Here is a 21,966-nt window from a genome sequence, read left to right as displayed (position 1 = left end):
CAACGCTTTACTTCCTATCAGCTTGATTATTGAATCATTTGGTGTTCTGTGTGGAATATCGGTAAGTGTCTTGGTTTCCTCTTTATTAACCGATGCTTTGATTTCCTGTTTTTGGTAAGTGTGTTTTGTGCAGGTGGCTCTTTTTATGCTTGACTCTGTTGGTTGTGGATACTCTACATATTGCTGGGACGTGTGTACCTCGGTCACTGATTGTCCCTTTTCAGTGACCGCTTCTCGTTTCCCTGTCGTTGTTGCTTCTGCAGACATCCAACAGCACGATGTCCTTCTTGACTGCAAATGAAGCAGTGAGTACAGCCTTGAAGCCCTCTTTCTACACACTGTGGACAGCCACGTGGACGGGTTATGTGACGGGTAGTAGACTTGCTAGCTGAGCACTCACAGCTATTTCTAGGTGATGGTGATGTAGAGTGTTTCATAGTGTCCACCATGCTGGTAAGTGCATCAATTTTAGCTGTAAGTTGTTTTATAGTATCACTGTGCCTTTTCATTTCAAGGGTTTCTTTCACAGTTTTTGTCTCCGTAGCAGGCTCTTCGCTGAGTTGGGCACAACTCGCCATGCTGGGCTTTGAACGGGACGGTGCACCTAGTCTTCGAAGTCTTTCATTCTCCTCACTTGTAACCTTCATGACATGCTTTAGGATTTCATCATCCGTTATGTTACTGTCAGACAATAAGGGCTTTAACTCACTGCGAATATCTTTGCATTTGTGTCCTAGGCCTTGGTACACAGTGTGTAAGAACACATCCTGAACTGTTGCTGGGTTGTATTTCTTGTCAGAACCTGCCTGTTTTGCAGCAAAGAGTATCTTTTGTTTAAGCCCCATGACCCTGTACAGAAACTGTTGGGGTGTTTCATGTTCACTTTGTTTGGTGCACATTAACTCCTGAAACAGTTCAGTGCTACTTCTGTCACCCAAATGTGACTGTAGAAACCCCTTAAGTTCCCTGATGGTCATGTCTTCTTTGTTCATTAGCATGTCCTTGAAAAACCCTGGTTTTATAATCCGCAGTACCCCTCTGACTATGTCCGCATCACTGAAGTTCTCTTTTACACCATTATCTATTTGCCTACAAACATTGTTATAGGTGATATCTGATGTGTGATCCCCAATTTGACCCCCATGTATCTTAAATTCCCTGTGTGGAATGTAAGAAAGGCTGCTTATAGGGAACACCCTATCAGAGTGGAGCTGCATTGCAACTTCAGGTTGACTTGTATGCTGTGTTGTCTCACTAGTTTGTATATGTTGTGTGGGTGTAGACACATATTGACGAAGTTTCCTACTAAGCTCTTCATAATCAGAAAGCATCCTCTGTACTTCTGTGTCTGTGTCAGCTCCGATCTTTCTAATGTCCCCTGATCCAATTACATTGAATGTTGATGTTGACTGAACAGGATCAGTAGTGTTGAGTGATTGAGGTTTAAATGTAGTGTGTATGTCTTTGTTAATCTCTTGTGAGTATGCATCTGTGCACATTTGTTTAACAGAATTCACAGTCTCTTGTAACGATAACAGTTCACTCATACCTTGGTCCTCTGATTCAAGCAAAAACTCACTGGACATGAAGGCATTAATGTGATCAAAACAACTCTCAGAGTCTTTTGGATCTAGTTCTGACTGGTCTCTTCCTGGTACTGGACCAACGATCTTGGCAACTCGGAGCAGTTCATCAGCAGACAGCGTGATCAAACACTTCCTAATGTCCCACACCAGGCTTCTTCTCGCACGATCCGCCATGATGACACTTTCCGCAGTCCCTTTTGTCTCAGTCAGATTCCCAAGATAGAGTCAGCTGTCCTTTTCACCACTTTCACACGTTCTGCAACTCGACGTCTCTGTAGACCTGGCGATCACCGGCACCACGGCTCCAGTACCACCACGTCTCTGGTCCCACGGTTCAGAAATCTCTGGATCAGCTTCACTGCATTGTACGAAGTTGATCCCGGACGAGCCCCCACAAATCTGTTGCAGACCCCGCTCTGGGAGTCCACTCAACAGATGAGAATAGTCTTATTTTTGCAATAAAGAAGGAGAGAAACAAGAGTTTGCCTTCAGTTAAGCAGTCTTCTTTGTTGACTTTTAATACACATGAACATTCATGAAACTTCAACACACAGTACTCCACATTAGGAAAAGATGTATAAGTATATACAAGTACTCATTGGCAGCAAACAAACAGTTAAACAAGGTAACAAAATCCTATAAATGTTTCCCACAACTCACATAGCAGACTGGATTCAGGTAAGTAAAAAGGTACGTAATAACATGTCTGGTAATCTGTACCCATACCATTTTTGTACACACTAACTGACATTTTATAACTTTAACATTAAAATAAACTCTTAAATACATTGAAATGCTTACTTTATGTACAGTTACTCATAAACTTTACCACTTCAAAGTCAATAACATGTAAAACACAAGTGAACCCTATGGCATGACAACTGTTCTAAAATTACTAATAAAATTAGTATCCAACTGAAAACATATTCATTGGACAGTAAAGAATGTGAATAGTAGCTGTTTTTCTTGACATTTGATCATTTTACTAACCTTATTTTTGCAATAAAGAAGGAGAGAAACAAGAGTTTGCCTTCAGTTAAGCAGTCTTCTTTGTTGACTGAAGACGCGCCGTAGTCGCCATGGCAACTCTTCTCTCAACTGCCACTTCGTGTTTAGAAAATGCAACTTTGTTTTTCCTTAATATATACATTCATGACAATAAAGCTATATAAATACATAGAAATGAGCATATGTAAATCATAAATACAATATATATATATAATCAGTGAAATAATCCTGTGACCTGAACACCATGTGGGGGTACACTTATATATATATATATATATATTTACATTGTTTAGAATGTTTTAAAAGATTATATATTTAAAATATATTAAATATTACATGAATTACATATTAATATCAATATATAACTTAATATCATATAAAATGTAATATAGTGTATTATATAAATAGTACAAAATATAAATGAATTATGTAGTTTTATGTGAAATATTTTATTTTTAATTATATTTTGTAATTTTTTTGTTTAGTTATGTAAACAATTATGTAAATGTAAACAATTAAAAATGAACGTAATGTAATATAGTGTATAATATAAAATAAATAGTCTATAGCAACTATAGAAATTCAGTAGGGATATTTCTATGGTTTTACTCGATGAAAAAAAATTGTTATGTTTACAAAAGAGTATAAAAATTTTTAAATTATAGAAATATTAACTATAGAAATTTCCATGATGTTTTCCATGACTTTTTAAATATTAAAAAATAATAAATAATAATTATAATCAAATATAATCATATTCTAATCAAAATAATTCTGAATAGAATATAGAAATATTCACTATAAAACAAATGTTATGATTTTGTTCCACGAGGTTATTAAATTAAATTAAATTAAAATCATTATACTAAAAAAAGCCATTTCTACCAACTATAGAAATATTTATATAGTTGTGTTCCATGACTTGGAAAAATGTTTACAAAGAGTATAAAAATAAATAGAATTTGGAAATATTACCTATGGAAATTATATGAAATTAAAAACCATTTCTAGCCAATGAAATGACTGTTAGAGTAAAGCATTAAAAAAACTGAATGTCGAAATATTCACTTTAATTATTTAGTCAAGCATAAAAAACAGAAATATGCACTATAGAAGGGTGCCCAACCCTGTTCCTGGAGATCTACAGTCAAGCCCAAAATTATTCATACCCCTGGCAAATTCTGTGGCATGTCCAAAATTGTTCATACCCTTGCAAACTGTCAAAATCCAAAGTTCTGAGGACCTGCTGCTGCACATTGTGGCGGCTCACAAGTCAGGAAAGAGCTATAAGACCAGATCTAAATGTTTTGAAGTTCCAGTGGCTACAGTGCAAAGTATTATTAAAAAATACGTTCCAAGACGTTCCACACTATGAAAAATCTCAGAGGACGTGGTTGGAAGCCAAAAGTGACACCTGTGCTGGCCAGGAGGATAGTGAGAGAGGTAAAAAAAAAGAATCCAAGGATCACCTCCAAGGCCATCCTGATGAATCTGGGCTCTGCTGGTGGCAACATCTCAAGGCAACGGCATCATAAAGTTCAACGGACACTGCACACCGCTGGGTTCCACGGACGCAGACCAAGGAGGACACCACTTCTCCAGATAAGGCACACAAATGCTCATCTGGACAAAGAAGACGACTTCTGGTCTTCTGTTTTATGGTCAGCTGAAACAAAAATTGAATTGTTTGGCCACAATGATGTAGCCTTCATTTGGCGTAAAAAAGGAGAAGCCTTCAACCCTAAGAACACCATCCCCACTGTCAAACATGGTGGTGGGAACCTAATGTTTTGGGGGTGTTTTTCAGCCGGTGGACCAGGGAACCTTATCACAGTAAACGGCACCATGAAAAAGAAGCAATACATCAAAATTCTCAACAACAACATCAGGCAGTCTGCAGAGAAACTTGGCCTTGGGCACCAGTGGACATTTCAGCACAACAACGACCCAAAACACACAGCAAAAGTGGTGAAGAAATGGTTAGAGGACAAAAACACTAACGTTTTGCAGTGGCCCAGCCAGAGTCCTCAGTTAAATCCAATTGTGACCCTGGACCACAAAACCAGTCATAAGGTAAAATTTTACAAAACGGAGATATATGCATCATATGAAAGCTCAATAAATAAGCTTTCTATTGATGTATGGTTTGTTAGGATAGGACAATATTTGGCCGAGATACATCTATTGGAAAATCTGGAATCTAAGGGTGCAAAAAAAAATCAAAATACTGAGAAAATCACCTTTAAAGTTGTCCAAATTAAGCTCTTAACAATGCATATTACTTATCAAAAATTACATTTTGATAGGTTTACAGTAGGAATTTTACAAAAAATCTTCATGGAACATGATCTTTACTTAATATCCTAATGATTTTTGACATAAAAGAAAAATCAATAATTTTGACCCATACAATGTATTTTTGGCTATTGCTACAAATATACCCCAGCGACTTAAGACTGGTTTTGTGGTCCAGGGTCACAATTGAGAATCTGTGGAGAGAGCTAAAGATCAGGGTGATGGCAAGAAGATCCCTTCAACCTGAAAGAGTTGGAGCTCATCGCTAAAGATGAATGGGCAAAAATACCAGTGGACAGATGCAAAAGGCTGGTCAGCAATTATAGGAAGCGTTTGATTGCTGTAATAGCCAATAAAAGGTTCTATTGATTATTGAGAAGGGTATGAATAATTTTGGACATGCCACTTTTTGTTCAAATTTAAATAAAAGATGAGTAATATTTTTTTCCACAATGATGCCTCATGTACATCATCTTATTATCTTTTGAGAGAAGCCTGTGTCATTTCCGGTCAAAAAAAAAAAAAAAACTTGCTGGTTGGATAAAATTAACTTTAAGTCAGAATTTGCCAGGGGTATGAATAATTTCAGGCTTGACTGTACCTACCTGCAGACTTTAGTTCCAGCCCTGCTCCAAAACAGCCGTCTGTAATTATCAAGTGCTACCTAAGAGATTAATTATCTGGTTCAGGTGAGTTTGATCAGGGTTGGAGCTGAACTTTGTATGATGGTAGATCTCCATTTCCAAATTTTCCATGTGCTGTTTTCTATTTCAGTGCATAGAACTACAGGAAATGAGTCCATTTCAGAGGAATGAGTAAGTGAAAGTCACACATGATGCTTTCTCGATGGCTCACTTTGAGCTCAAATCCATTTCCACAACTTCTGCAGGCTAATTTCATTATTTAGGTCTACCCCATCATCAGCTGCAGGTGTGACCGACCCCAAACACAAAAGGGTCACAGTGTCGAGCCAGAACCGAAAACACTCATCTCACTGGGGACCACTTCTCTCATCTGACATTTATTTAACACTGAAGCAAACAGAGGCGTAGGTCAAAAAAACAAAATACCATCCGAATGTAATGCTTCACAGAAACACAGGTGGCCATGAACGCTGTACAAACAACTTTGTAAAAAAAAAAAAGTTGTAAATCTGACAAATCACGTTATTCAGTGATAAATATCTGGTTTGAACCTCTTACCTCCTTCGTTTGTCTGCTGTATGTCCTCCACAGCAGCCTCATGCGCACTTACAAAGCATTTTAAGATTTATAAAATCATATTCGCTTACAAGGAGTCAGCAAAAACACAAGCGGCCAGTCCAATCCCATCTTGCTCTAGTTTCTGCTTTGCTTTCAGTTTTGAGCAGTTTCGTCCCAAATCTTCCCTCTCTCACTCGCTCTCTTTCTCCAGCTGTTTTGGCCAGCTCAAGTGTGCTAGGCACACCCCCACTTCAAATTTGGCCCACTAAACAGCTGCGTTTAAAAAGGACTGGCTGTCGTTCACTCCAAAAACTGAACTACATGTGGAACTGGAAACTAGAAAGATCGCTACGTTGCTATAGAGACAGTCGTGACCACCTTTGAGAAAAGACTGACCTGTGAAGCGTTCCTATTGGTGGAGCGGACCGCGTAGCTCCGCCCCCAAGTGGGAGGGGTGTAATTGTATCCTTGAATTTGGGTGGAAAATTGATGGAAGAATTCGTTTAAACGCTGAGAGGAAGTTCGCGAGTCTCCAGACGCATATTCCAGCTGCCAAGGAATTTCCTTTGTTGATTGTGAGCGCGCACCCGCCGACTCGTGCCCGTCTTTATGTTTATTAACTTAGACATTCACTCATAGGAGTCACTCAGACTTCACAAGCGATTATTTTTCTTGCACTTGGGCTGATCTGAGGCTGAGCGAGCTGTAATGGAGAGCACTGGGCTGGGTCTTGATCTTCATGCACAGTTGGGTCCAAGGACGCATAAACTGCAAGACAAAAAATGAATGGGCCTTCTTATTTGTGCATTCCTCTGATACAGACCCAGCCCTGCCTGCCTGCAGAGAGAAGGAGGCCGGATATTTGAGCAGAAATGCTCGCAATTGCTGCTGCTGCTGCTCTGAGGAAAAGTCATTAGGCCTATCTGAGTTTTGAAACGTCCTATCCTTTTAATTAGATGCAAATAAGTGCAACAACTGGAGAGAGGAGGAGGATGATGAAGAGAGGCTGAAGGTTTTCCAAGGCCAGCTGATGACGTACGAACACAAGGGCTTTATTTATTTATTTAACTTTTTTTTGTCATTTAATTATTATTCATGGAAAATATATAATGCAATATAATGTATTATATGAAATAGATAATACGTTTTAGTTTTTTGGGGGGAAAAAAGATTTATTAAGAAAATTTTTGAAATGTTATATAATTTTAGTTTAATGTAATATAATGTAATATGTAAAATAAATAGGTATATTAACGTAACGTGTATATATACGTAATACATAAATAAAAATGTATATATTTAAGTTTATGTAAAAGGAAACGTAATTTCCTTAAAAAATATATTTTTAATTGAATTGTGAATTGATTTATTTTAAATGTAAAAATATAATGTAATATAGTGAATTATATAAAATAAATAATAAATAGTTGTGGCTTCATATGCAATCACACATTTAAATGATTTATAAGGTTTTAAAATAGATAATTATTATATATTTAAAATATGAAATATTGGATAACATCAATATATAATTTCTAAATTTAAAGGTAATATATTATATAAATGGTAACACTTTACAATAAGGTTCATTAGTTAACATTAGTTAACCACATTAGTTAACATGAACTAATAATGAACTGCACTTATACAGCATTTATTAATCTTTGTTAATGTTAATTTCAACATTTACTAATACATTATTAAAATTTTGTTAACATTAGTTAATGCAGTGTGAACTAACATGAACAAACAATGAACAACTGTATTTCTGTTAACTAATGTTAATAAAGATTAGTAAATACAGTAACAAATGTATTGTTCATGGTTAGTTCATGTTAGTTAATACATTAGTTAATGTTTAACTAATGAACCTTATTGTAAAGTGTTACCATATCAATACTATAAAATATAAATAAAATATAGTTTTATATAAAATAAATATATTTATTTATTGTTTTTTATTTAGTTACATTTTGTATTTTTTTGTTAAATGCAGACCATTAAAATTATCATAATGTTATATAGTGTGTAATATAAAATAAATAGTGTACACAATAGCACATTTAAATTAAGTATATTATGTAAATAATTTGATATATATATATATATAAATTTATAAATTATAATGTAATGTAGTGTATTATACAAAATAAGTAATAAATAGTTATATTTTTATTTGCAATAACACATTTTAATTATTTATAATGTTTTAATTTAGATTATTTTATATTTAAAACATGAAATATTGCATGAATTATATATTAACATCAGTATATAATTTACTATAATTTAAAACGTAATAATATAAATAGTATATTATAAAAATAGTACAAAATATAAATAAATGATAGTTTTATATAAAATAAGTATATTTATTTATTGCTTTTTATTTAGTTATATTTTGTATTTTTTATCAAATGTAGACAATGTAAAATTATCATAATGTAATATAGTGTTTAATATAAAATAAATAGTTTATACAGTACACATTTAAGTTATTGAAATTAAATTAAGTATATTCTAAAAATAATATGTAAATCCAAACTACATATATATATATATATATATATATATATATATATATATAGTTATATATATTATTTAAATGTAAAAATTATAATCTAATATAGTTTATGATAATTTTAATAATATAATATAATAGAAATTTTTAAATGGTAAATGTTAAATATTAATGTTGATATATAATATAATAAAAAATATAATAAACATATATTTATTGTATCAATTTTAAACCATTTTAATAATATAATGCAATATTTGAAATGTATAAAATGGCAAATATGAAATATAATATAATAATAAATTATATAGTAAGTAACTTTTATGCCATTTTAGTAATATAATATACATTTTTAAATGATAAATTGTATATATTATTGCACGCTATTGTAATACATTTTAAACAATTGAATCATAATATAATAATATAATATACAATTTAAAATGTATAAAATGGTAAATATTCAATATTAATATCAATATGTGATATAATAATAAATAATATTGTAACTATTTTAAAACATATTAAACTATTTTTAATCATTGTAAAATATAATAATATAATATAATTCCTAACCTGTTTTAATAATTTTTTAACCATTTTTATCATATCAATATATAATTAATAAATAATCAATAACTAATAAATGTTTAATTCTTTTTTTAATGTACGTTTATATCCGATAAACAACTATTCATATAATATACTACATTCATTTAATGCACAAACACTTATGTATGGCACTTACCTGTCAGTCACTGATGTCATGTGCATAGCTGACCATCATAGTGTCCAAAAAAATAAAAATCCTTTTTTTAAAAGAGCAAGTACATTCATTTATTATACTTCCTCCAGATGAATATATTCTCATCTAAGTGTAGTTTGCAGGGACTGTGTTTTGAGTTCACAAGTTCTCCCCACACATTAGTCCCATGGAGTCACACAATTGGTTCGCATGCTTAATCTGCCTAAAGATTAAGACAGAACAAAATCCGCATCAGCCAACCACTGGCAAGACATTGTTGCGTAAATCGCTTCAATCTGGCCCCCACGAGCATCCCCAGTATGACTGAATGAGGCTCGGATGAGATTATTGCAACCAGCACTGGAGCTGTGCCTCGTAACGTCACCTGCTCTGATCCCAGCTGCGCAAATGGACAAGTCTACAGGTTACAGTACACCATTACATCTGGCTATATATTCTCAGAACAGTCTAAAGTGTAACTGTGAAAGTCAAACTGGATCTCAAAGTGGTTTGTGTTTCTGTTTGCTGGTGTGAATGCAGTGAAATGCAATCCTCCTCCATAAACTCTATAAAAGAAATGTTTTAGGGTTTGATATTGAGTATTGTTTGGTTTTGACCCTCATTCACTAAGCTGTCAGTGGGAAAGGTCACTGGGAAAACACTGAGCTGGATAAGGCTTAGGCAAATACAGTGGGATGGAGGATCACGACGACTGCAGATGCAAACATTGTACTTCATTTGAAGGTAGCTGGCTACTTTTCATTTAAATGACAGTCATGGGTTTGTGCAAAAATGTTACAGTTATGCACATTTTCCTTTGCAGGAACTTTAAATAAACCTAATTCCCAGGGAAATTGCTCCATCTAGTGGTGAGAGCAAGAAAATGTTGTCTAATCTGGCTATTTTCAATGTAGTTTAAAATTTTGTAAAGAAGACCAAGTTAAGTCTTTTATTAATGAGGAAAATTAATGTTATTATATATATATATATATATATATTTAATAAAAAAAATATTTTAATTGATTTATTAAGAATTCAATTATGAAATGATATTAAATGTTTTATAATTTAAGTATAATGTAATATAACGTAACAATATTCAAGTTTTTCAATTCAATTCAAGTTTATTTGTATAGCGCTTTTTACAATACAGATTGTTGCAGAGCAGCTGCACAAAAGTTTTAGGCTACTACAATATATTTAGTAGCTTATTAGTGGTGAATACTGTATGTTGAGTCGATGTACATATGATATAAATATTAAATCAGTAACTGTGTAATTAAACAGATGATGAACACTAATTGCAATGGTTATGTGCTGTAATCAAACTTGTAGGAAAATTATGTAGTGCTGTATGTTGTTTCAAGGCTGGCATCATCTGCGGTCCTCTGAGGGGTTGGCATCATCTCTTCATCTGAATCCGGGCTGAATCTTGTGTAAATCCTAGTTACCACGGGATGGAAATCCCGTGGCAAAGACAGAGAAACAGAGAAACAGAGAAATAATTAGCGTAGCTGCTGTTCCAACTTCCGACCAAACAAAAATGATGGTTTAGCCCAAGCCGAGGAATATTAATGTGCATTTGATCAGATGTAACTGAAATTTCAACGTTATGAGATACATTATGTGAAGTCTTGGCTAAAGAGATGAGTCTTTAATCTAGATTTAAACATAGAAAGTGTGTCTGATATATACAATATATCAGACAACAATATACATTATAAAAAATTTTTTAGCAAAAAGTGAAATTCATGTAACAATTTAAAGGATGCAAATAACATTTTATTTTAACGTTTTCTTTAAAAAAGTGCAATTTCTGTAAAACGAAAAAATGTAATTAATTTTTTGAAGAAAAAAATAAAGTGTTAAATTATAAATTAAGTCTAATATATTATAAATAAAATATTATTTTAATCATAAAAAATTATTTAACTTTTTAGAAAAAAGTGAAATCTATGTGAAAAGAAAACATTTAATTGATTAAGAAACTGAAATTTCATATTATAAATTAAGTATAATGTAATATAATGTAACAATTTAAAAAATAAAAATGTATTTGTACTTAGAAAAAAGTGGAATTTATGTGAAAGACAAAAATTTTTTTAAGAAAAAATCTGGAAATTTTATATTATTAATTAATTGTAATGTGATATAATGTAACAATTTCATGTATAACTTTTTCTTAGAAAAAAGTTACATTTATGTAAAAAGAAAAAATGTAATTAATTTATTAAGAGAAAACTGAAATGTTGTATTATGAATGAAGTATAATATAATATAATAATTATTTATTTTCACTTTTATTATTTATTTAACTTTTTTAGAAAAAACTAAAATCTATGTGAAAGAAGAAACTGAAATTTTATTTAAAAAAATAAAAATGCATTTTTACTTTTTTGGAGAAAAAAAGTGAAATTTATGCGAAAGAAAAATTATTTTTTAAGAGAAAATTATGAAATTGTATATTATTACTTAAATGTAATTAATTTATTAAGAGAAAATTTTGAAATGTTATATTATAAATCAAGTACAATATTATATAATATAATTTAAATTATAAAATTGTATTTTTAGTAAAAAAGTGAAATTTATGTGAAGGCAAAAAATTTAGTTAATTGATTAAGAAAATAGTGACATTTTATATTATAAATCAAGTATAATATAACATAATTTGAAGGATAAGATAACATTTTATTTAATTTTTTTCCTTAGAACAAAGTGAAATTTATTTTAAAAGAAAAAGAAATTGAGAGAAATTTTAAATTAAGTATAATGTAATTTGAAGTTTAAAAATTGCATTTTATTTTAATTTTTTTAGAAAAAAAATGAAAAAAAATGTATTGATTTATTAAGAATTTTTTTAAATGTTATGAAATTCTTATATTATAATTTAAGTATAATATAATGTAATATAAGATGTGATTAAAAATAAAATTATATATATATATATATATATATATATATATATATATATATATATATATATAAAATTTTATTTTTTTAATCACATTTTATATTACATTATATTATGCTTAAATTATATATATATATGTGTGTATATGTATGTATGTATATATTTATATATATATATATATATATATATGTGTGTGTGTGTGTGTGTAATTGTAATATTAAATATTAAAGGAATAAAGTCTAAGGAAATAATGGACAAAAAAAATTAGAAATTATGAAATATATTATTTAACAGAATGTTTAATAAATTTTATAATATATTATAAATTAATACATATACAGAAAAATGCTGTGAAATGTATTTAAATAGACAAAAACATTTAAATAAATATGTTAGGAAAGATTATGCTTAATATATATTATAGAACATATATATGTATACAGTATATATATATATATATATATATACAGTGTTTCCCCTACCATTATCTTAGGGGGGCGCCCCGCCCCCCCAACGGCACCCCCCGCCCCCCTTGAATGTCAAGTTCATTTTATTTTTGATATAGCGTCAGATCACAATAGAAGTCATTAAGGTTATCTTTCCTATAGAACAGGGCTATACATTGTTCTTTTATTAAACAAACTAAATTGCCTTGTGTTATTTATCTTATTTACACGAAGGCATGTCATTTCTGTCTTTACATGATCGCGTGTTTACAATGTCTCATCTGCGAAAACACAGACGGGATCGCGGACTCCATTCATAAAAACCGAATCTACTATAGCGCGAAATGCCACGTAAATTCGTCGATTTTTGGATTAATAAATCAAAAGTTGGTCTGTTACTTCATTCAAATCGCGATATGGACTAGTGTCTGTGAAAACTGAAATGCAAAAAGACCGTTTCAATATGAATCCTGCATGCTCCGTTTGCCTCTGTATGTATGAATGATGGAGACGCGCTTTTACTACACGCATATACTGAAGCACACGTGACGCTCCCGCTAATTTTGGGCATTTGCATCTCGCATGAACAGATAAACTCAATATCCAAAGCTCCAAATGCTGTGAGTGTCACTTTTACCGTTTCATTTGAGAAAACTAGCATCATAACATGCTGTACACACACAGAAACTTCAAGGCAACCTGTCAAAATAAAAGTAACATGTAACAGAACATTAGTCTTGTATTACTTTTGTACAGTATAATGTAGTTGTTTATATATTCCTATTTAAATAATTGACATGAAACAATATATATGATAAAAATAAATATAACAAGATTAACCACTTAATTGTAGAAAAAATACTACAATTATTATTTAAATGTTAAATTATTATTATTTATTGATTTTAACAGTAAACCTCTGTTTGTTTGCCAAAAATTAAAAGGGTTTATTTTTCATTTGATTAAAAATAAATAAATGTTTATACTTTTAATTTGATTATGAGAAAAAATAATACACACAAGAATTAAAAAAAAAAAAAAAAAGCAAAAGTTGGTAGAGCCCTATTGTTCAAAATGTTAAAATAGAGAGTTTTGGACTTATTTTTCCACTGAATAAGTCTATAATAATGTTTTCGTTATTTCACAAAGTAGGGTAAAGTACCGGGAAAAAAAAAGTAACGTTGGCTACCGGCACCCAACCCCCTAAGCCCCCCCCCCCCCCATATATATGTGTGTGTGTATATATATATATATATATATATATGTGTGTGTGTGTGTGTGTGTGTGTGTGTGTGTGTGTGTGTGTGTGTGTGTGTGTGTGAGAAATGATTTTATATTATAAACAATGTATACACAATTTAAAATATATTTTAATATATAATATTTTATATTTTATTCTTAATCTCCTTTCTCGCGGACCTAAATAATAATGACATTTTTAATAAGAATTACACTTAATCCTGTCAGGATTATTGTCGAATGCCTTTTTTTAATCCCGACATGTTAAAAATATTAATTATTTGCCATAAAAACGCTTAGTACTGTAATATCTCCTTACAACGAACTGTGTGCAGGTAATAAAAGTCTGTGAAACTCAATAAAAGTCGTGCTGATCATCTGATACGATGACAAAGGCATCAGCTGAGCTGAGAGGAGGATGCTGCTGATGTCACTCTGACTGCTAGTCGCACTCACTACAAACGACAACACACCGAAAGAGGGTACGTTTACTCATTTCATCCATGTAATAGAGCACAAATACGACATTTGTAGCGTTTAAACATGTTTCTAGATGTTTTGGGATGTCTATGGATGTTTACTTCGTTGATTTGTCGTCGATTTTAGCACAACGGTGCAGCGAGCGCAAGCTAACTCTGAAACTGAAAGACTGAGAAGTTTAACAGCTAAACTGTGTTCACCGTAAAACATGAGCAATATCTACATGTTTACAGTCTTAGTTTAATATTCTACGCATAAAAATTGTATTAATATGCTTTAAGTGAATTGTTTTTGTATGTATAGGTAACGTTAGTGAGTTTATTGGAGGATGGCGTTTGTGAAGAGCGGATGGCTGCACAGACAAAGTGAGTGTTTATTACACATATTTGTTTAACTATTTTGGGCTTTCTGGTGTCGAATGAGCATTTAATCATGTTTTTCTAATTCATATAAAAGTTTAAACAGCACTTTTATAATTTAAAGCCTCTTTCTGGGAACTCATGAAATATACATCAAGTAACGTTAGCCTATGCCAAATATTTAGCTTGGGGCTTAAAGGGAAATTTAGTTTTGCTTTTAGTTGTTATTCATTGCGACAGACATGCAAGAATAGTTACTGTACTCTGCTTGTTATCTTGTCATGAGTTTTCAAATAAAAGTTGAAAAGCAGCTGAACTTTGTGTCTCAAACTAGTGAGCTGACTATCTAGGCTGTATCTTGTTTGTCTTGTAAGTCTTGGAAGTGTTTTAAAGCTCTTGTTAGATGATGACTTCATTATTTCTGTTTGCTTAAACTTGTTTGATCTATCAAGGGCAGATTACATTTACAACTAGTCCTTTATTATTTTATAATTTAATTAATTTATAATACATTTGTAATATAAATAATGATAAAGTTGAAACATTTTATAGTTAAATTGTATAATATAATAAAACAAATTAATGATTAAAAATGATTAATTCATGGCTAATATAAAAGTTACTCTGTCTAAATAAAGTATTAAAATATTTAATTTTTTTTTTTAAGAAAAAAATGTGAAATGTTATATTATAATCTAACCATAATATAATAATACATTTGTAATATGAAGAATTTAAAGTTGATGCATTTTATAATTGAATTGTTTTATAATATAATAAAGAATAGAATGAGTAAAAATGATTCATTCACGGCTGATATAAAAGTTACACTATCTAAATAAATTATAATAAAAATTATTATATTTTATTTTTACTTTGTTTAAAAAGTGAAGTTTGATTTATTAAGAAAAAGTTGTGAAATGTTATTGAATGTTATATTATAGTTTTATCATAATGTAATATATTGCAATACATTTGTAATATGAACAATTTAAAGTTGATACATTTTATAATTACATTTTTTTTATAACTTAATTTTAATTGTTTTATTAAAAAAAATAATAATTCATGGCTGATATTAAACTTACACTATTAAAATAAATTATAATTAAAAATAATTATTTTATTTTTTACTTTTTTTAGAGAAAAAAATTAAATTTATGTGAAAGAAAAAAATATTGACTTATAAGGAAAGAATGTATATTGAATGTATATTATAATATTTAATAATGTACAATACAATTTAAAATATAAATGAAAAAAAAGAAAAAAAAAAAAAAAAAAAAATATATATATATATATATATATATATATATATATATACATACAGAAAAAGGTTGTGAAATCTATTGAAAAAATATATTTAAATATGTTAAGAAAAAATATAAATATATTATAAAACATATATAATCTATTTGAACAAAATAGTATAAAATTATAATATTCAAAACATGAATAACTATAAATTATTTATATTCTTTATATTTTTATATTGACACTTTTGTTAATTACATTTTACATATTTGTAATATAACATTTAATTACATTTTTAATGTACATATAAAATACTCAAATTTATTCATATATATATATATATATATATATATATATTAGTAATTTTAAAATTAAACACTTTTTTAACATTTATATATAAATTTAATACAGTTGTACATAAATTGCTTTAGAATAAATTAGTGCTGTCAAATTGATTTAATTGCATCCAAAATAAACATTTTTGTGTACATTACAGTATGTGTATTGTGTATATTTATTATGTGTATATATAAATACACACACATACAGTGTATATATTTTGAAAATATTTATAATATAGCTATGTTAATATAATTTGTATTATATATAAATATATTTAATACATGCATTTATATATACACAATAAATATACTCAGTACACACACATTATATAAACAAAAACATTTATTTTGTGTGCAATTAATCACGATTAATCATTTGACAGCACTAAATTTTATACATTTTATAATTATAAAAAGTAAATTTAAAGTAACAATAAAATCTAATCTTGTCGACTATCAGGCACCATCTTGCGGCGCTGGAAGAGGAACTGGTTTGACCTCTGGTCAGATGGCCGTCTGGTCTTCTATGATGACCCGCAGCGGCGGGACATGGAGGACGAGATCCACATGAAGGTGGACTGCATTAACATCCGCAACGCCAGTGCGTGTAGAGGTGGGTGTAATCCACACTTCAGTCTGTCTTTCCTTCTGCTTTTGAACTGCAGAGGATGCAAAAACCTCAAGCAAGCCTTTTTTTGTAGTACTTGACAGGTTTTTATAAGTCGTTGGACAAACAGGATGAAAAGAGTCTTAATGTGTTGTTGTGTTGTTGTTCTTCATCTTCCACTATTTATTTCCAGAGCTCATGCCACCTGAAGGAAAAAGCAAAGACTCGCTCCTGCAGATCGTCTGCCGGGACGGTCGGGTCATCAGCATCTGCGCAGACAGTGCAGACGATGCTTTGTGAGTCAAATTTGCTAGTGTTTTTCACACTGTGTGCATCAGAATTTGCTTTTTTGAGACTAACTTAATTTATTTTCACACAGGGCTTGGACCATGGCACTTCAGGACGCCAGACTCAACACTGTGAGTTACACAAATACAATATGAGTGGGAAAACACATTCACATTTAAACATTACAGAGGCATATGCTGACATGAATTGGTGTGTTTTGTAGATTGTGCCGCCGCATCAGGTCGGATTTGCCGAGGACGTCGTAGCATCAGCTCCTCCACCCTATTCTGAATTAAACCCAACTCCACAGGTAATGTATTTAAAGGAAAATGACTAACAAATGTGGAGTACTACAGAAAATAATCAATTTTTTTGGTACTTGGATATTCCCTTATGTCATTGCATGTGTTTTAGAGCTCTTTTTAGATGTTGACTGTCATTTCTGTTTGATTATATACTTGTTTGACCAGGAAGTATTGCGGTTGGATTACGTTCACAAGCAATGCTTGAGAGTTTATTGGCTGCTATAAAAAGGATGTTATCAAAATCTCAATAAAACACTCCTTCAAATGGTTTTAGATTTAACTAGTTCAGTTGATGAAAATAGGTCACTAATATATATTGTTTTCCAATAGTTATTTATGTAATTGCTATATATGATATCATTATTTTATATTATTTTGACAAGTAGTGCGTGTGTGTGTGTGTGTGTGTGTGTATATACAGTATATATATATATATATATATATATATATATATATATTTATTTTTTAATAATAAATGTAATAAATAGTATTACTTATGATAAAATGCATTTATAATATATTTAAATACTAATGTGTAAATACATTTTAAAATTAAAATATTTAATATTTAATTAGATTTTAGAATCATTACAAATATGTAAAATGAAATTAACATAGCAAAACAAATGTCTGTATAAAAAGAGAAAAAATAAGTTATTCATGTTATGACTTATGTTCAAATACTATTTAACAATAATTAAAAATTACAGTTTAATTAAATATAACAAGTACATATTTACAATTAAATACATAAATAATTTAAATATAAAAATGTAATTATTTTATATGTACATTACATTTGTAAAAATTCTAAAATTTAATTAAATTTTTACATTTTAAATAACATAGCAAAAGAAGTCTATATAAAAATGAAAAATATAAATTATTAATGAATTATTATGTAATGAATACATAAATAATTATTAAACATTAAATAAAATGTAGTTAAATAGAAGTAAAAACTAAAGCAAATGTATAAGTGAAAAAATGAAAAAGTACTATAATACTATTTTAGAATTATTAAAAATAATTACAATTTAATTAAATATTACAAAAAAATTACAACTTAATACATAATTTCAAAAAAGGGGGGAAATGAGCATGCATAATTAAAAAAATAAGATAATCAAAACAAGTAATACAAAAAAATAAAATAATGAATACATAAATAATTATTAAACATAAAATAAAATGTAGTTAAATAGAAGTAAAAACTAAAGCAAATGTATAAGTAAATAAAAATGAACATACTATACTATAAAGTAATATAATACTATTTTATAATTATTAAAAATAATTACAATTTAATTAAATATAACAAAAAGTAATTATTACAATTGAATACATAATTTCAATAAAAAAATACTTAAAACAAGTAATACAAAAAAATGTATAAAATAATGAATACATACATTTTAATTCATATAAATAATTTAAAATGTAAAAAAACAACAACCCAAAAGCAGTGAGCTTCTGCATAATTAAAAAATCAATATACTTTAAAAATAAAAAGATATGGAACTGATAAATCCAGCAATTTTTAATTTTGATTTAGGTTTTCTATCCTGATGGATACGGTGGTTACGTTCCCCATCCTCCACCTTACACCACACAGATGGTCTACGCTGCAGATGGCCAGCAATATGCAGTGGCCTACCCGTACCATTATCAAGGTAACAGAAGGTGCTTGACTTTTGACATAGTACCTTTATGCAGTTTGACTCACGTTTGATTATGTGTCTCCATAGGCGGCTACACACCTGGTGTGAACCACGTGATAGTGCAGGAGCGCCGGCGTGACGACACAGGTGATGTAGCTCTGGGGATGTTGGCCGGCGCTGCGACGGGATTGGCCCTCGGCTCCCTGTTTTCTGTATTCTAATGTGTTTTTGTAAACCCAGCCCAACCCCACCTGACCTACAGTGCAGGAAATAACCCTTCCTGTGTTGTTTTAGCTTTGCCTTTACGCCTCGTAACGCGCAAGTCTGATAATGTAGCCGGGTTGGGCCAACATTCGCTTACTTTTCTGTATTCGTCTTTGTACCAAAGCTTATGCCCTTTCGAATTAGGCACCAACCAGTTTGCTTTGCAAATTTTAATCTGTAGCATACAAAGATACTGTATAAACTAAAATATTGGAGGCTGGTCTTACGATAAAGATGAATCAGATGAGGTTTCAAGATCAGCCGCTGTTTAGAAACACTAAGTGTCTGTTGTTGAGTCTTAACACTAACGATGAACTGTGAAGAAACGACACAGGCCTTGATGAAATGAATGATGGGTGAGCAGTTGTTTTTTTTTTTCCTGTTAGTTCTAATTAGAAATTAAAATGTTTTCCGTGTCGTTCGCAGCTGCGAAGCCAAAATTGTGTCTGAATTAAATGTTTTTGACAGTTTAGTTGATAAGGAATGCTTCACTCAAAAATCTAAATTCAGTCGTACTATATAATAAAAAAAAAAAAATGTAAAATCAAATCTTTAATCTTTTTTTTTTTTTCCTTCTTATTTTGTGCGTCAAATATTGTTGGGAAAACAGCATCCTGAACATTTTGTTGAGTGTCTTTTAATTATATATAAATCCATTTCAAATGTTGAATATATATATATACACACTTGTATACTTTTTTTTTGGCCAAAAATACGATTGAAAAATCAATTTTTGAACTTTATTGAAGGGAAAACAGCATCCTGAATTTTTTCTTAATTTTTTTTTCTTTGATAAAAAATTGACAAAAATATATACTTTTTTTTTGGGGGAAAAAATAAATACATTTTTGAACTTTATTGATAAAAATATATACTTTCTTTTTGGCAAATTAAATAACCAAAAATAAAATATCAATTTTTGAACTTTATTTATTTATTTTTTGTTGTTATTATTTGGTAAGAATTCACAAAAATGCATATTTTTTCCGAAAATATTTTTTGCCAAAAAAAAAAAACATATTTTTGTGAATTATTTACCAAATAATAACAAAAAACACAAACAACTATATGTGTGTGTGTGTGTGTGTGTGTGTGTGTGTGTGTGTGTGTGTGTGTGTGTGTGTGTGTGTGTGTGTGTGTGTGTGTGTGTGTGTGTGTGTGTGTGTGTGTGTGTGTGTGTGTGTGTGTGTGTGTGTGTGTGTGTGTGTGTGTGTGTGTGTGTGTGTGTGTGTGTGTGTGTGTGTGTGTGTGTGTGTATATATATATATAATTTTTTTTTTTTTTTTTTTTGGTAAATAATTAATAAAATACATACTCTTATGTATATTTTCAACAATAAAATCTACCTTTTTTAACTTTATTGTAGGGAAAACAGCATCCTGATTTATTTTATTTTTTTGATAATAAATTAATAAAATATACTTTTTTGTCAAAAATATCTTCAACTAAAATTTTGTTTCTTTATTTTGTTTGTTTTGTTTATTTGTTTTTTATTATTATTTGGTATAGAATTCTTAAAAATACATACTTTTTTTTGGGCAATTTTTTTTTTCAAAAATAGAATTTAAATATTTGAACTTTATTAATTTATTAATTGTGGGGAAAACAGGATCCTGATTTTTTTTTTTTTTTTTTTTTTTTTCCCTTGGATAAAGAATTTATTAAAAAATATATACTTTTTTGCCAAAAAATATAATTGAAACTAAAATATAAATAAATTTGTTTTGTTTTTTTTGGTAAAGAATTGATAAAAATACATTTTCTCCAAAGAATATTTGTGAAAATTCGAATATTTTGAATATTTTCTTTACTTTCGGGGAAACAGCATCCTGAACATTTTGTGGAATATCTTGAATTAGTTTTTTTGTGATGCAGAATTAATAAAAATTTATTTAAAAAAATTATTTGCCAAAATATATCTTCGAAAATAAAATCCATTTTATTTTATTCAAATCAGCAACCGGAACGTTTTGTTAAATATCTCTAAAAATCAAGTGATTTTGAAAAAATTTAAGGAAATTATGACAGAATTTTCATTTTTGAGTGAAATATTCATCTAAACCTAATTTGACAGGAAAACCTGTAATAATACTGATAATGCATTATTAAAACTGTGACAGCGATTGTGACGTTATTCAGAAAAAGGTACAGAGTGCATCCTTAAATCAGAACCTTTTCCAATGTTTTTTTTCCCATTCTTTGCCTTTGTTTTTATGTGGCGGCCTTTGTTTAACTCATTTTATTGTGTTTATTTATATTCAGTGTTATCAAGTGTCTGTTTTCCTTTTTTGTGAAGACTTAACACTTTCTTTACGATTTATTTACTTTGAAAAACATGATTGATTTTGTCTTGTCCTGGTGTATATTTTTATTTCTCTCGAGAAAACATTTTAAATGAACTAGCACAATTATTCACAATGTTTGTGATGGAATGCGACAAGGGAAACTTCA

General features: G+C 29.8%; 2 protein-coding genes across 3 annotated transcripts in view; one reads left to right on the top strand and one right to left on the bottom strand.

Annotated features, from left to right (window-relative positions):
* kiaa1614 (KIAA1614 ortholog) overlaps nucleotides 1–9,557 on the bottom strand; it is a 39,397-nt gene extending 29,840 nt beyond the window's left edge. The window contains exons 1-2 of one of the 2 annotated variants that reach the window (XM_073844755.1): nucleotides 9,361–9,557; nucleotides 6,488–6,859 (exon numbers count right to left, since the gene is read on the bottom strand). The gene's annotated coding sequence lies outside the window, so the exon portion shown is untranslated. The remainder of the gene's footprint in view (nucleotides 1–6,487; nucleotides 6,860–9,360) is intronic. The other variant, XM_073844756.1, reaches the window with a different exon arrangement.
* A 4,794-nt stretch (nucleotides 9,558–14,351) lies between these two features.
* On the top strand, nucleotides 14,352–20,272 carry plekhb2 (pleckstrin homology domain containing, family B (evectins) member 2). Its single transcript, XM_073844557.1, has 8 exons — nucleotides 14,352–14,438; nucleotides 14,740–14,801; nucleotides 16,851–17,003; nucleotides 17,191–17,293; nucleotides 17,377–17,416; nucleotides 17,509–17,595; nucleotides 19,146–19,263; nucleotides 19,339–20,272. Exons 2-8 carry the CDS (start codon nucleotides 14,765–14,767, stop codon nucleotides 19,470–19,472), a joined length of 672 nt encoding a protein of 223 aa, XP_073700658.1. The 5' UTR covers nucleotides 14,352–14,438; nucleotides 14,740–14,764; the 3' UTR covers nucleotides 19,473–20,272.
* Nucleotides 20,273–21,966: the final 1,694 nt, after the last annotated feature.

This window comes from Garra rufa, chromosome 7, assembly GCF_049309525.1.
Source record: "Garra rufa chromosome 7, GarRuf1.0, whole genome shotgun sequence".
NCBI classification, from domain to species: Eukaryota; Metazoa; Chordata; class Actinopteri; order Cypriniformes; family Cyprinidae; genus Garra; species Garra rufa.
This window is presented reverse-complemented; position numbering and strand designations above follow the sequence as displayed.

Excerpts from the sequence above, each read along its gene's own strand:
- plekhb2 (XM_073844557.1), top strand. The coding sequence starts at position 14,765 with ATGGCGTTTGTGAAGAGCGGATGGCTGCACAGACAAA. Across the intron at positions 17,004-17,190 it reads CAACGCCAGTGCGTGTAGAG|AGCTCATGCCACCTGAAGGA; the intron begins GTGGGTGTAATC and ends ATTTATTTCCAG. Across the intron at positions 19,264-19,338 it reads CTACCCGTACCATTATCAAG|GCGGCTACACACCTGGTGTG; the intron begins GTAACAGAAGGT and ends GTGTCTCCATAG.